The following is a 17,166-nucleotide window of genomic DNA, read 5'->3' as shown; positions in this document are numbered from 1 at the left end:
ATTTCTACAATGATGAAAATAAAAGAAGATGTAAGTAAAGCATTCACTTAACAAACAGCTATATAGTGAACACATTCTACATACCATAGATGATTTAGAGTTGGAAAAAGAAAAAAGGATAAGAGACATTCCTGCCTTTAAGCAGCTTAACATCTGGTGCGGAGTCTCAACCCTATCAAATCCAAAATTTCTTTTTAAAACAAACACTTTGTAATGCCCCCATTACAACTTTGATATAAAATTCATAGGTATTATATAAAAATTTTAAAAAAATAGAGCCCTAATTCTAGCATAAAACATAAACAAAAAGAAAGCAAATTTGCTCCTGTAACCTGTTTCTACTCCTAACACTCAGACACCAAATGGGTGTATTTCTTCCACACCAACAATCAATTCTCCAACTCTCCCCATAATTGCCTGATGGGTTCTTCTTGTCTGCTGCACAAACAAAACCACTTCACCGAAACCATGGGATTTCAGTAAAGAAAGAATTTAATGAATGCAAGGCCGATCATGTGGGAGAACTGGAGTTATGATTCAATCCGTCTCCCCGAGGCCCATAGGTTAGGGTGGGCAGGGAACTAGGGAATGAGCGCTGCTGATCGGTTAAGGATGCAGTGCAGGGTTGTGGAAAACAGTCCTTGTGTGCTGAGTCCACCTCTGGGTGGGGGACTACAGGACCAGCTGAGTCATGAGTCATGAGTCTGGGTAGGGTCAGTCTGAAAAACACCTCCAAAGACCAATCTGATGTTTATAGGAACAATTGAGGAAAGTCACAAATCTCGTGACTTTGTAATACCCCCATTACAATTTTGATATAAAATTCATAGGGAATATAATTACTTAAAATTCTAAAAACCAGTATAATGCCTTAATACTGGTATAAAACATAAAAAGAAAGTATGTTTGCTACTATGATCTACAATATGACTCCTGAGTAGTAAGGATTATAGAAGGCATGCCCACATTTTAGCAGAATTCAAGCCCCTTCCATAATCTTAACCTTGTGGCTTTTCATTACGTCTTGTGGCTTTTCATTACTTTACAAAAGCAGTTTTAGTCCCTGAACAAGGAGAGGATCAGTTTTAGGGAGGGACTGTTATTATCCTTGCCTTAAAATTAAACTATAAATACATCCCATGGTTAGCTTAGTTTATACCCAGGAATGAGTGAAGACAGCCAGCCTGTGAGGCTAGAAGCAAGAAGGAATCAGCCATGTCAGATTTCACTCATTGTTATAATCTTTGCAAAGGTGATTTCATTCTGACATCAACTGGGTTTCTAACAATTCAAGTCAATGTCTACCCAAACTACCCAGACTAGGTGCGGATCTCACAGGTTAAGAACAGTATCCCACAAGACTGCCTTGACTTCAAATGCCAATCACAAGACTAGGCCGTCCATATTTCTGACTGACTGGCTATAAAATTGGGGGATTCCCACAATGCTCTCCTCAGGTTCAATAATTTGCTAGAGTGGCTCGGAAAACACTTTACTTACATTTACTAGTTTATTATAAACAATATTATAAAGAATACAGATGAACAGCCAGATGGAGGGATGCATAGGGCAAGGTATGGAGTGGGGTACATGGAGCTTCCGTCCCCTCTGGGGGCACCACCCTCCCAGCACCTTAATGTGTTCACCAACCAGGAAGCTCTCTGAACTCTGTGATTTAGGGTTTTTATGGAGGTTTCATTTCATAGGCATGATTGATCAAATCATTGGCCATTGGTGATCAGCTCAATATCCAGCTCCTCTCCTTTCCCCAAAGGGATATGTATGGGCCGAGGAGGGTTTGAAAGTTCTAACCCTGTAATCATGCCTTTGTCTTTCTGGCAACCAGCTCCCTTCCTGAAGCTAACATACTAGTCCGTTCTCACACTACTATAAAGATTCTGCCTGAGACTGGGTAATTTATAAGAAAAAGAGGTTTAATTGACTCACAGTTCTGTATGGCTGGGAGGCCTCAGGAAACTTACAATCATGGCAGAAGGCAAAGAGGAAGCAAGATATGTCTTACATGGTGGCAGGAGAGAGACAGAGAGTGAAGGGGGAGCTGCCAAACACTTTTAAGCCATCAGATCTTGTGAGAATTCACTCACTATCATGAGGATAGCATGGGGGAACACACCCCGTGATCCAATCACCTCCCGCGAAGGCCCTCCCTCAACACAACATCTGGAGATGACAATTCAAGATGAGATTTGGGTGGGGACACAGAGCCAAACCATATCAGCTACCTAAAGGTCACCAGCTAACAGTCATCTTATTAGCATACAAAATATACTCTTATCATTCCAGAGAGTCCAAGGCTCTTTGAAGCTCTTGTTTTAGAAACCAGGTACTAAGACCAAATATTATAACCAAAGATGCTCCTATCACTCCTATCACCAGGGAAATTACAAGGGGTTTAAGGAACTCTAGGTTAGGAATCAGGAATAAAAACCAAATATATATTTCTTATTATATAAAAATATCACAAAGTTGTAATTTTTTAACATGTAATTCAATATGTAGATGCTACAGAAATAATCAGATGCATAGTAGCAACCTCCAATCATTGTAACAACCAAAAGCTTCCAGCAAATTTCTAAAATGCTAACAGGAGCTGTTCTGCCTTCATTGAAAACCACTAGTCTAATAATTAAGAATAGGGAAGGTGAAGGCTCAGTTCCCAAGACCGCCACCCTCCGGCCAGACACCAGTCAAAAGTCTGGGCCTCTGGGACTTCTCACCCAATGGCTTCAAGTTGGAGTTCCCATGACCCCTTCTTTGGGTTCGAATAATTTTCTGGAGTGGCTCACAGAACTCAGGGAAACGCTTAATGTTTAGTGGTTTATTATAAAGGATATTGCGAAAGATACAGATAAAGAAACGCATGGGGCAAGGTATGGAGTATGCATGCACAGGGCTTCCGTGCCCTTCCTGGGCGTGCCACCCTCCAGGAACCTCCACATGTCCAGCTATCCAGAAGCTCCCTGAACCTAGTCCTCTTGGGTTTATATGGAAGCTTCGTGGCTTCAATATTACTTCCCTCAGGGTATGAGGCAGGGTATGAGGCAGGTATGGGGAGGTTTTTAAGACCCACAATCAGAAAGTTGAGGAAAGATTAGAGTTCTGCCTTGAGGCAGGTGAAGGATTCTGAAAGATTCAGAAAGATTCTGTCCCCTGAGGCCTGACACATCCAACATTATAACGAAAGACTGTAACAAGGGCTGAGGGAGTTATGAACCAAGAACCATGGACAATATAGATCATAACCACAGACCACCACCTGGTTTTCAATCATGGATACTGTACATCAAAAAATATGTACGTAGTCATTACTAATGAGTCCACTCCATCATCTTGTATGAATGCCTCCCAGGCCGAGGCCACTCAGGTTTGCAGGCTTCCTTTTAATTTTGTCAGGTTCCAAAAGCAGAAGTGGTCTTGGCAAACCAATAGCTCCACCCTTTCAGGCATCTGGTATAATTGAGCTAAGAGACAATGTCATCTCTTGCTCTAAGCCTCTTTCAAAGTGTTAATATAATGTTTCATTTCCTTCCGCGTATACCCCATTTATTCATCCCTTTACCCTCTGCTATTATTTCTCCTTTCCTTCATTAATACTTAAACTTTTCTACCTTGGAAGGGACATTAGAATCACCACTCTGCTGGTCTAGATTGCAGGCAGCAATGCTAGTCTAGCAAGTAGCTCCTCCTCAGTCCACTCCCATTCAGATAGAGTAAGGTTACAAGGGAAGCCTTAAAATCTCATTAGAAAGGTTTTTATTAACCCAGTAAAATGTGGCTTACTTTCCAATCAGACTCTGGTATAGCATCACGTGACAGCAGATCCTGAAGGAAATGAAAATATTTTACTCCCAAATATATTTCTTGGCCAGGTGCAGTGGCTCATGCCTGTAATCCTAGCACTTTGGGAGGCTGAGGTGGGCGGATCACAAGGTCAGGAGTTCAAGACCAGCCTGGCCAACATGGTGAAGCCCCATCTCTACTAAAAATACAAAAAAAAATTAGTTAGGCATGGTGGTGGGGACCTGTAATCCCAGCTACTTGGGAGGCTGAGACAGGAGAATCACTTGAACCCGGGAGGCAGAGCTTGCAGTAAGCTGAGATCACACCACTGCACTCCAGCATAGGTGACAGAGTGAGACTCTGTCTCAGAAAAAAAAGTATATATATATATATATTTCTTTGACATATTTTGAAATGTCTGCCACAGGGCCAATAGATTGAATTAGCCCTGCAAAATCATCTTTCATCGGGGAAATTTGCATTTTAGAGAATCTCTATTAATGCAGATTGGACTTCTCTTTCCAAGCCTCTCTATGGATCTAGGAGAGATAAACTGAAAGCCTGACAACTTTAAGGTCTGAAAAGACATTTACCATTTATTTTCTCTGAAGGCTGACTCACCTGAAGGCTTCTCTGAAGGCTGCTTCCTAGATGAACCTAGGAGGTTTCATCTAAATAACAAGAACCTTGGCCTCCACAACCCTCCTTATCTTAAGCATTTCTTTCTACTGACTTCACATCTTTAGACAAAGCTTTAACTCTTTCAAACAATCGTCAATCAGAAAATCTTTGAATCCACCTATGACCTGTAAACAATCTCTCCTTCAAGATATTCCGCCTCTTTAGGCTGAACCAATGTGCACCTTCCATGTATTGAGTTATGATTTTACCTGCAATTCCTGTCTCCCTAAAATGTATAAAACCAAACTGTAATTCAATTGCCTTGGGCAGACTTTCTCAGAACATCTTGAGACTGTTCCCTGGGCCATGGTCACTCATATTGGCTCAGAATAAACCTCTTTATAATATTTTAAGAGTCTAGTTTTTCCATTAACAACTGTATTTGGATATAAGGCCTTTAAAGAGGTAATTACATTAAAATGGGTCGGTAAGGGTGGGCCACAATCCAATATTACTGTTGTTCTTATAAGAAGAGGAGATTAAGGCCAGGCGTAGTGGCTCATGCCTGTAATCTCAGCACTTGGGGAGGCCAAGGCAGGTGGATCACTTGAGGTCAGAAGTTCAAGACCAGCCCGGCCAACATGGTGAAACCCCATCTCTACTAAAAATACAAAAATTTTCCAGGCAAGGTGGTGTGCATCTGTAATCCCAGCCACTTGGGAGGCTGAGGCAGGAGAATTGCTTAAACCCAGGAACTGGAGGCTGCAGTGAGCCAAGGTTGTGCCACTGCACTTCAGCCTCGGCAACAGAGTGAGACTCTGTCCCACTAAAAATTAAAAAAAAAAGAAGAAGAAAAAGAGGACATTAAGACACAGAGAACACAGACAGAAGGATGACCATGTGAGGACACAATGAGAATGTAACATCTGAAATCCAAGGAGAAAGGCCTCAAAAGAAACCAAACCTGCTGACGACTTGTTCTTGGACTTCTAGCCTCTAAAATCGTGAGAAAATAAATTTCTGCTCCTTAAGCCACCCAGTCTGTGGTACTTTGTTATGGCAACCCTAGCCAAATAACATATACTCTGAGATGGGTGTTGGGAGGTCCCAGCAGCTCTGGATCTGCTAAATCAGGACTGTTAAATCTGAAAAGAAAAGAAAAAAAGGACTGAGAAGAAGCACTTGAGGGGAAGGAGAGGAGTAGGAAGGTGAAGAGCCTTTGTGGTTAAGGAATTGCGTGGCCTGCTCATTTAATTTAGCATTGTGTTCAACATTTGAAAAAGCAAGCCACAATCCTCACAGAGTAGCCACTGTTAACAATAACGTCTGTGTCGAGGCAGTAAAAGAGAGCAATTGTGAGCAAAAGCCCAATTCCTAATTGCATTCTCAAAATGTAGTGTGTATAAAAATACACAAAAGAAATTATGCAAGTAAATGTCTAATATTCGCATGGTTAGCAAAAGATTGCTCCCAACAAAATGAGAGTGGGGATGGGCAATGAGGTACACTTATTGTGTAAATTAATAAGAATCCATCTGTTAGGACTTTTTTTTTTTTTTTTTGAGACAGTCTCGCTCTGTCACCCAGGCTGGAGTGCAGTGGCACAATCTCGGATCACTGCAACCTCCACCTCCTGGGTGTAAGTGATTCTCCTGCCTCGTTCTCACAAGTAGTTGGGATTACAGGCATCTGCCACCACACCCTTGTATTTTAAGTCGAGATAGGGTTTCACCATGTTGGCCAGGCTGGTTTTAAACTCCTGACCTCAGATGATCCACCCGCCTCGGCCTCCCAAAATGCTGGGATTACAGGCATGTGTAAAGACATTTTTAATTTCTGCATTCTGTTCTATCACATGTTCATTCTGATGCATTAGTCTGATGTTACTCCAGCCCATTAGATTGTCACTGCATTCTGCATATTTTCACCATCATTGCTGGTTCACAATAGATCTGAGTTTAACAATTAAGAGCTTTCTTTCTTGCAATCAGCTTTGGTGTAATTCTTCATTCCTTGTGACAGTACTATTGACATGATAGCCATATTTACCCTAGTATGTAAAAAACCCATACCAGCCACATGCCAAAGGGAGGAATTAAGAAGTGAGTGGAGTATCCCTTCTCACAGTTGAAATTGCATATGAGCAAGAAGGATGTGAGTACTATATGAGCTGAAAGAAGAAAATATTTGCTCCATTGTTCTACTTTCTTACAGTAGCAATTAAATATTTATTAAGCTTTTATTATGTTCTGGTTTCTGCTAAACACTGCAGAAATACCAAAGAAATGATCACCTATCTGCAAAGATGAGACTAGTACATATGAAGTAATTATTTAGAGCAACTGAGTGCTAAACTTGAAGATGTTGATCATAGGTCTGCCAGGACTGAGGCAATCAATCCTTAAGCACTAAGAGCCAGCCCATCCATTCACCAAGGAACATGTGAGAGAAGCATGGCCAGGTCTCTTCACGCTTATCTAACACTGAGATGGCACCTGCTCAAGTATATTACATCATCAGCAAGCACAGGGGCTTCAGTCCTTGCTCCAGTGCTATCTTGGTTTTCCTGAGGATATCCGTGTCAGCATTTTCCATGATTTTATTAATGAGTAAAATTGCACATGGAGAGCAAGAAAGGTAGCTTTGAGACAGCATCCACAAGAAAGAATTCCAAACCCCGAGTAGAATGGCAAGAAGTAAATAGCTCCCCAGCCTGGTTTCTGGTTTCCATGGATGAAACCAAAATATGTTTAAAACCTAGACATTCAGGAAACAGTTTTGCAGACAAGGAAGGAGGAAAAAAAAAGAAAAAAACAGCTAGCAAGAAAAGAAATGCAAGCAAGAGGCCCAAGGAGACTTCCTCAGAGTCAACAGATTTAATGAGATCTCTTGTATTTGTATGACTAGCCTTGCTAGCTTTTGCATACTGATAGGTCCTATCAGATTATAACTCAGGTTAAACACATTCCTATTATTCCTCTTACAATACAGGGCTTGGTCCCATGAAGAGTCCCCCTTAAGTATTTCTGAGAGTCCTAGGAGATGGCTCCTACGTGCACAAAACAGGCCTCTCATGTTCTTCCATTTCACTTACTCTCATGGGCACTAGTTGCCTTACCAACAGTATTGGTGCTAGTCTCTGTCTCTCCATGAAATCTGCACTGTCTCCTGAGGTTCCCAAAGACAGAAACCCTGGAGGTTCTAAAGCCTGGTGCAGAACACTTGTATTAGTCCGTTTTCATGCTGCTCATAAAGACATACCAGAGACTGGGAAGATAAAGAGGTTTAATTGGACTTACAGTTCCACATGGCTGGGGAGGCCTCAGAATCATGGTGGGAGGTGAAAGGCACTTCTTACATGGCGGCAACAAGATAAAAGTGAGGAAGATGCAAAAGCGGAAACCCCTGATAAAACCATCAGATCTCATGAGACTTATTCGCTATCACGAGATAGCACGGGAGAGACCAGCCCCCATAATTCAATTACCTCCCCCTGGATCCCTCACAGAACATGCGGGAATTCTGGGAGATACAATTCAAGTTAAGATTTGAGTGGGGACACAACCAAACCATATCAATGTTCTTTTCCTTTCTCTGGGTCATACTTTTTCTGTTAGGAATAAACACAGTGCTCCCATGTCCCTGGGTCTCACAGAGTCCCTCCTGCAGCCCCTCTTCTTACCTGGCTCAGAAAGGAGTTCATCCAAGTGGGCTGCAGAAACACTTAGGAGTATTAATAGCTGGTGCTTATGTAGCACATATGTGCCATGTGTATGCTAAGTAGATTACATAAATTAACTCAAAACACCCCTGAGAGGCATTGAGCTACTAACATCCCCATTTTGGAAATGAAATTTGGGTACAGGAGATTAAGCAACTTGTCTGAAGTTGCCACCAGCTGCTATGTGGTAGAACTGGGACGTGACCCCAGGCCCTCTGGCCGTAGAATCTGTGCACTGAAACGCTACTGCTTAACAAATATCAATTCACCCCTTGGCATTCCTATTTTTCCCTCAGACCGTCTCCCCTCCACCAACAACATGTACACAGAAACGACTCTCTTCCAGTCAAATACCCAGTAAGAATAAATTTCTTGGTGTACTGATTCTAGCTGAGACCTTCACTAAACAGGCATCTTCCAAAGTTTATTTTTCCTAGCAAAAAAAATTTTTTTTTTTGAGACAGAGTATCACTCTGTCGTTCAGACTGCAGTGGTGCAGTCATAGCTCACTACAGCCTCAAACTCCTGGGCTCAAGCGATCCTCCCGCCTCAGTCTCCTGAGTAGCTGGGACTACAGACACACACCATTATGCCAGGCTAATTTTTAAAATTTTTGTAGAGATGGGGTTCTCGCTTTGTGGCCCAGGCTAATCTCAAACTCCTGGGCTATTCTTCCACTTCAGCCTTCCAAAGTGCTGGGATTACAGGTGTGAGGCACTGTGCCCAACCTCAGTGCAATTTAAAAACAATTCTCTTGAGCCCCAGACATCATGCATTCAGCCATTAACATCCGCTTATAACTTGATTTATATGTCAGATTTCCTAGCTCTTCTCTTAGCACTAGTTAGTTATCATAAAAGGGCAGAAAAGTCCAAAATAGGGGCCACTATGCAGAATGTACAAACTGTGGCAGGACTCTACAGTGGGGACCTATGGGAGGCAGTGGGAAGCGGCAATAAGGCACAGAGGAGGGGAAAGGCAGACAGGTGACAAAACAAACATCCCAGTTTATTTTCTACATGTAGCCAAGGGACCAGTTGCTGTTATGATGCTATAGCCAAACCTGATTTTTTATTACCCCAAGTCCCTGGGCATTAAAAATAAACACGTCTGGCTGGGCATGGTGGCTCACGCCTGTAATCCCAGCACTTTGGGAGGCTGATGGGGATGGATCATGGGATCAGGAGTTCGAGAAAAGCCTAGCCAAGATGGTGAAACTCCGTCTCTACTAAAAATACAAAAACTAGCCAGGTGTGGTGGCACATGCCTGTAATCCCAGCTACTCGGGAGGCAGGAGAATCACTTGAACCCAGGAGGTGGAGGTAGAAGTGAGCCGACATCACACCACTGCACTCCAGGCTGGGCAACAGAGCAAGACTCTGTCTCAAAAAAAAAAAAAAAAAAAAAAAAACCACAGAAAAAAACAAAAAGAAAACAAGTCTACTTGGTTCCTATCTTCCCCAGCCATCAAAATGCATCTTTCTCTTCCTAAGACAATTCCAAGGAACACTTAAGTGAGAGTTCATAATTTCACATGTAATAATTTGCAAGCACCAGTCCAAATGGATCTCAGGTGCAGCTTCTATAAATGGTAAACTCTCAAGGCTTGCCAGCTGCAGGTGTGACCTGTAAGCAAACCTGTTATAAGAGCAATTCGTTCTGTGAAAGATACTGCGCTATGACTTCTCTGAAAATATCCCATGGAATAAAAGGGGTTCTGTTTGTGCAGAAGCACAACTGACAATTGCATCCCAATAGAAACATTAAAAACAAACAATCTAATGGAGATTTGAAAGAATCAGAACTCTCCTGAGAGCCTGGTAAATCCAGGTGCATACTCAGCTTGTGCTGTGGGGCCCAAGAAGAAAAACTGGGCAGTAACTCAGGTTGGCAGTTTTGCAGGGGGAGATGAGAGGCCTCTAGAGGGAGAGAAGCAGAGATGATGACCAGCAGAAGCATCCACATCTGTGCAGCAATCAAAACAGTTGGATGGGGTCGGGTACAGTGGCTCACACCTGTAATCCCAGCACTTTGGGAGGCCAAGGCAGGTGGATCACATGAGGCCAAGAGTTCGAGACCAGCCTGGCCAACATAGCGAAACCTCATCTCTACTAAAAATACAAAAATTAGCTGGCTGTTGTGGTGTGCACCTGTAATCACAGCTACTCAAGCTAACCAAGGCTGTGGCATGAGATTTGCTTGAACCCAGGAGACAGAGGTTGTGGTGAGCCAAGATCACGCCACTGTACTCCAGCCTGGGCAGCAGAGAAAGACTCTGTCTCAAAAAACAAAACAAAACAAAAAAAAGCTGGATGGGAGTGAGCTGATGGCTACATGGCAGGGTCCCCTTTCTGCCAGGAGCAGGTCATCATTTCATGACCTCAGCTTCCCTTTGATAGCTTTTATTCCTCTCCCTACAAACACTTCTACCTCTGCCTGGCATTCCAGGCATTCCTGCCTGCTGTCCAACAGGCCAGGATCCGCAGACACTAAATCAACCTCATGACACCATTGCATTAACAGTGGGGCTCCTGAGATGAAATGAGGAGACAATGTTGTTTTCTCACTTGGCCGTTCGAATCCATCTTTTGGGCTGGTTCTTCCTCTACTGTTCAGATAAAAACTAAGATGAATCACTTAGCTCTTAGTCACTGTCAAATAACAAAAAGTCTTCCGATGATGTCATCATTAAAAATTAGTCTCAGTTCCGTGATGAATATGTCCAGTCTAGTGCAATAAGTAAAACTGTAATCTTCATTAAAAGTTAAAGTCTTCCCTCTCAGCTAAGGTCTGCACAGGAACAGGAGGCTTGTGGCTTCTCTCTCTCATTTCTGGCCTTCCGCTCCCACAACTGGACACCCCCTCACTTAGGTGCTTCTGGTTCCCAGGGACTGAATTCTCCAAAAATCCTCTTCAGCCATTCTAATTGATGCCAGACACTTTTATGCCTGTCATGTGGGCAATGAATTAAGAGTTGCAAAACTGGCTTTGACCCCCTAAATCATTGATTCATTCAACCAATTCATTAAAATATCCATTTGACTTTTTGATTTAATAATTATTTATTAAATATCTGCTGTATGCTGAACACTGTGCTAGATACTGCAAGAAGACACACTCCCTCCCATCCAAAAGATTTCCCTGTAGTTCAGATGAGAAAAGATGTACACAATTAGACCACAAGACCATGTATGCTAAGGGCCTTGTTGTTCGTGAGGACAGTAAGTGCTACAATAAATCAGCGAAGGAAACTGTCCTTTCCATTGGGGAGTATTGGAGATGACTTTACGAAGAAGTGGGATTTGGTTTTTTGTTTTTGTGTTGTTTTGTTTTGTTTTTTTGAGATGGTGTCTTGCTCTGTCACCCAGGCTGGAGTGCAGTGGCTCGATCTCGGCTCGCTGCAACCTCCACCTCCAGGATTCAAGTGATGCTCCTGCCTCAGCCTCCTGAGTAGCTGAGATTACAGGCACCCACCACCACACCTGGCTAATTTTTGTATTTATAGTAGAGACAGGGTTTCGCCCTGTTGGCCGGACTGGTCTCGAACTCCTGACCTCAGGTAATCTGCCCACCTAGGCCTCCCAAAATGCTGAGATTACAGAGGTGAGCAACTGCACCCGGCCTGGAAGTGGGATTTGAACTTGAATCTTAAAGGCTGTGTAATAATAGCTCAATCGATGTTTTACATGCATATTATTACTTAATCTCTGTAACAACTTTATGAGGTAGGGACTATTATTATCTGCAGTTACACATAAGAAAATTGAAGCATAGCAATATCAAGTAACACGCCCAAGTTCACATAAGTGGGAGGTGAAGTATCAGAGATTCAAGTCTAGAGCACGGGAGAATTTTCCAGAATGAGAGGTAGAGGTGGAAAGTGTTATAAACTGGGAAACAAAGGGAAGAAAGATACAAAACGGTCATGGTGTGGATTAACATGACATCCCATTTTGACATAAGGGAATAATCTCAGGAGGCCTGTTACTGCTTAACAGGCAGATGGAAGATGACTTGAAGAATTAGATGAGGCAGTTTGGACTCAGTCATCTCCAAAGTGAGCAGCCATTAAGCACCTTTCACAAAAGAGCACATCCGGTAGGTGCTGCTTCCATCTATGTTCTCCCACTTCCCCTAGTGCTAACTGCATGAAATTTTCTTAAGCTCAACCCTGTCTTCATTTCACCTCTTTATTTCTTTATTTTGGAAGCAGGATTTGATCTGACAACTCCTATATGAGGAGAGTCTCTATCTGCACAGTTCATTTTTGTTACTTTCATTTTCCGTAATTCAGATAAATAAAAATGCCCATCAAAAGTCTCCAGTAGGGGGATGGGCACAGTGGCTCACACCTGTAATCCCAGCACTTTTGGGAGGCTGAGGCAGGTGGATCACTAGAGCCCAGGAGTTCGAGACTAGCCTGGCCAACACGGTGAAACCCAGTCTCTACTAAAAATACAAAAATTAGCCAGGCATGGTAGTGTGTCCCTGTAATCCCAGCTACTCAGGAGGCTGAGGCAGGAGAATCGCTTGAAGCCAGGAGGCAGAGGTCGCAGTGAGCCGAGATTGATAGCACCACTGCACTCCAGCTTGAGCCACAGAGCAAAGACTCTGTCTCAAAAAAAAAAAAAAAGGCTTCCCAATAGGGAAGCCTGCTTGAGTTTAATATTTTAGTATGTTTGGGGGCTGGGTGCAAAAAGTGAGACGTCTGAGAGAGGAGGAAGAGTAGCCAATATTAAGGGATAAAATAGCTGGATGACCTGGAGGGATAGAGCTGTCAAAATGGAGGAAAAATTCATTTATGTGCTCAGGAAAGACAGTAGCTTATGATTTTCAGTGGGCCTTAGGAAATGTAATCTAAACTGCCATTTAGCCACAAGGATGCCTTTTTATTTATTTTTTAAATTGCAAATTGCCTATTGCTATGATTCATAGAGTGATGTCCTTACACAATGATGAAAACTAATGGTTTTTCTTCAAAAATCAATTCAAAGTGCTGCTCCTTCATCTCTCCTGTGTCACCATTTCCCCTCCAAGCCAATGTCTACCCATATATGCTTTTCATCCCGAAAAATAGTCAAATGCATCACTAAGATTTGGGTATCTAATAATTCCCCCCAACTCCGATGTATTTGACTAGACTCCCTGACTACTACTTTTTTTTTTTTTCTAAATTAGAAAGAAACGAACAAAACAACAAACAACAAGTGTGAGACAGCTAGAGAGAGAATGAGTTAAAATTTCAAAACTCGAGTGTGCAGGCTGTTCCTGGGTCTGGCCCTGTCATTGTAATTCCTGTAGGGGTTCCTATAACTTCTCCTGTGAGTGAAGTACAAGAGGGAATTCTGAAAGCATTAGACACAAAATACTTGATATTTTTCCATGTGGTTTTCACCACTTCTTAGAGTAGGTATGGTCTCAAATTTTGGATTCTTCCTTCAGGCTTTTTTTTTTTAAATAACTTTTGAAACCCTGTTTGTGATTTCTAAAAAGAGCAGCAAATGTTTCAAGGAAAAAAGGAAAAAAAGAAGGTACATGAGAGGCCAATCTAGGAGATTTACAGTGAGGAGCTGATGAGTTCTGTAAAAGTTGTGTTCAGTTCTGTTTCACCTGTGAGTTCCTGTACTTTTTTCTTTTTGTAATCACAATTATTATCCTGTAGCCACATAATAGGAAATGCTGTTATAGATGAAACAAAGACAGACAGCATCTGGGCCACAGATTAGATAATAATGAAATTCTTTGTGGTTGACAAGAGAAAAATAATGGGTAATACAAAACTATAATCATATTTTTCATGCATTAGCTACCTATAAATTGCATACCCTGAATATAAGCTGCTGCTGTGCAACTTTAAATGTTTAAGATTTAAAAAATGAACAACTCAGAGCTTATCATTTCAAGTCTCAATTTTGTGCTTTTCCCACAGAAATATACTCTAGGTTTCCAGAAAGTTCTCTAGAATTTTTGTTAATGGACGTCCAAAAGGTACCTGAGTTACCTTCCCTGGCTTCTTTTTTTTCTTTTGAGACGGAGTTTTATTCTTTTTGCCGTGGCTGGAGTGCAGTGGCGCTATCTCAGTTCACTGCAATCTCCGTCTCCGGGGTTCAAGGGATCCTTCTGCCTCAGCCTCCCCAGTAGCTGGGATCACAGGCAGGCACCACTAACGCCCGGCTAATCTTTGTATTTTTTGGTTGAGACGGGGGTTTCACCATGTTGGCCAGGCTGTTCTCGAACTCCTGACCTGAAGTGATCCTCCCGCCTCGGCATTCCAAAGAGCTGGGATTGTAGGCATGAGCCATAGTGCCCGGCCACCCTGGCTTCTTTTTTCACGTTTATAAATAGGCGTGGCCCATTGAAGACTGCACAGATACAACTGTGTACCAGAAAGTATGACTGCAGAATTTTCTTTTCCAGAAACTGCAGTGGAGCCCTCCTGTGGCTAATTTAATCCAGCCAATTTCCCCTGATCTAAGCAGAAAAACGCATAAAGAAGCAGCTGTAGCTGCCGCCGTCGCCTGAGGGGAGCGAGAAGAGGCAGCGGCCACCAGGGAGAAAACGCGGAGTCCCCACCGGAGAGCAGCCGCCGCCAGACAGCCGCCCGCCCACCCGTTCGCCCGTCCCCCTGCCGCATTCACAATGCAGCCTGCTTTTGCAAAGTGGTACGATCGAACGGACTGTGTCTTCACTGAATTTTGTGTTGAAGACAATAAGGATGTTAATGTAAATTTTGAAAAATCCAAACTTACATTCAGTTGTCTTGGAGGAAGTGATAATTTTAAGCATTTAAATGAAATTGATCTTTTTTACTCTATTGATCCAAATGATTCCAAGCATAAGAGAACGGACAGATCAATTTTATGTTGTTTACGAAAAGGAGAATCTGGCCAGTCATGGCCAAGGTTAACAAAAGAAAGGGCAAAGCTTAACTGGCTTAGTGTGGGCTTCAATCATTGGAAAGACTGGGAAGATGGTTCAGATGAAGACAGGTCTAATTTTGATCGTTTCTCCGAGATGATGAACAACATGGGCGGGGATGAGGATGTAGATTCACCAGAAGTAGATGGAGCAGATGATGATTCACAAGACAGTGATGATGAAAAAATGCCAGATCTGGAGTAAGAAATATTTCATCACCTGGATTTTGAGAAAGAAAATAACTTCTCTGCAAGATTTCATAATTGAGAGAATTCCTCAGTTGATAGCCCTAAAGGCAGATGCTGTATTTGCCCACTTCAACCCATTTTTCAACCTGTTTGTTTTTCAAAAGGCTTCACTAAGAGTTTATATGTACCATTGTATGGGGCAATTTGAAGTCAGCTAAGGCAATAACCTTATGCATGAACATTTCCCAGACTTTCATGAAGCTGTTGAGGTCCTAGGCAATTGATGCAGCAGTTGTGATAAATAAAAACATCTCACCTAAGCCTCCTTTTCTTCATAACATAGATACTGACATGATAGGAAGCTCTGGGCTTAGGTAAAGAGAACAAAATTTTAGTTTATAGGGGAGAGAATGACATTACTCCCCATATCACAGAGAGTGCACGCCCCCCTGTGATATTATTCGTAATATCCAGGGAGGGAGAGGATGACATTAGTCTCCATATCGCAGGGTGAGTACATTCCCCTTGTGATATTGTTCGAAATATCCAGGGAGGGGGAGAGGATAACATTACTCCCTATATAGGAGGGGTGTGCACCCCCCTGTGATATTGTTTATAATATCCAGGAAGGGAGAGGATGACATTACTCTCAATATCACAGGGGATGTACCCCCTCCCGTGATATTGTTCATAATATTCAGGGAGGGGGAAGATGATATTACTCCCAATATCATAAACACCCTGTGTGTACACCTTCTGTAATATTTTTCATAATATCCAGTGGGAGGAGAGGATGATATAACTCCCAGTGTTGAAGGGGGTGTACACCCCCCTAAGATATTGTTGGTAATATCCAGAGAGGGAGAGGATGATATTTCTGCCAATGTCGCAGGGGATGTACACTCTGCTGTGATATTGTTCATAATATCAAGAGAAGGAGAGGATGATGTTACTCCCAATGTCGCAGGGGGTGTACACCCCCTGTGATACTGTTCGAAATATCCAGGGCGGGGAGAGAATGATATTACTCCCAATATCATAAAAACCCTGTGTGTACACCCCCTGCTGTATTGTTCGTAATATCCAGGGGAAGAGAGGATGATATTACTCTCAATATTGCGGAGGGTGTACAGCCCCTTGTGATACTATTTGTAAAGAGCAGGGGAGGGTAAGATGATGCTACTCCCAATATTGCAGGGTATGTACATTCCCCTGTGATATGGTTCCTAATTTCCAGGGGGAGATAGGATGATATTACTCCCAATATCGCAGGAGGTGTACATACCCCTGTGATAGTCTTCGTAATATTAACTAGAACAGAGGATGATGTAACTGCCAATATCGCAGAGAATGTACACCTTCCTGTGATATTTTTCATAATATCGAGCGGGGGGAGAGGATAAAATTATTCCCAATATCACAGGGGGTGTACACAACACTGTGATATTGTTTGTAATGTCCATGGGGGGAAGGGATGATATTACTCTTAATATCGCAGGTGGTGTACATTCCCCTATAATATTGTTCATGATATTCAGGGTGGAAAAGGCCATTACTCCCAATATCACAGGGGATGTACACCCCCTTATGATATTGTTTGTAATATTCAGGGTGGGAGAGGATATTACTCCCAATATGGCAGGCGGGGTACATTCCCCTGTGATATTGCTCATAATATCCACGGGAGGAGACGATGATATTTCTCCCAATGTAGCAGAGGGTGTACACGCCCCTGTGATATGATATACAATATCCAGGGGGGAAGTGAATGATATTACTTTCAATACGCAGGGGGTGTACACGCCCCTGTGATATTGTTCGCAATATCCAGGGGGAAAGAGGATGATATTACTCCCAATATCCCAGGGAGTGTACACCCTCCTGTGATACTGTTCGTAATATCCAGGGGAGAGAGGA

At 42.6% G+C, this 17,166-nt stretch overlaps 1 protein-coding gene across 1 annotated transcript; it reads left to right on the top strand.

Moving 5' to 3' along the window:
• Positions 1-14,782: 14,782 nt before the first annotated feature.
• LOC101146371 (prostaglandin E synthase 3-like) lies at positions 14,783-15,325 on the top strand. Its single transcript, XM_019025129.3, has one exon. It carries the CDS (start codon positions 14,783-14,785, stop codon positions 15,263-15,265), a length of 483 nt encoding a protein of 160 aa, XP_018880674.1. The 3' UTR covers positions 15,266-15,325.
• Positions 15,326-17,166: the final 1,841 nt, after the last annotated feature.

The sequence above is a fragment of the Gorilla gorilla genome, chromosome 3, assembly GCF_029281585.2.
Source record: "Gorilla gorilla gorilla isolate KB3781 chromosome 3, NHGRI_mGorGor1-v2.1_pri, whole genome shotgun sequence".
NCBI lineage: Eukaryota > Metazoa > Chordata > Mammalia > Primates > Hominidae > Gorilla > Gorilla gorilla.
The sequence above is the reverse complement of the archived record's forward strand: the minus strand, read 5'-3'. Positions and strand labels throughout refer to the sequence as shown.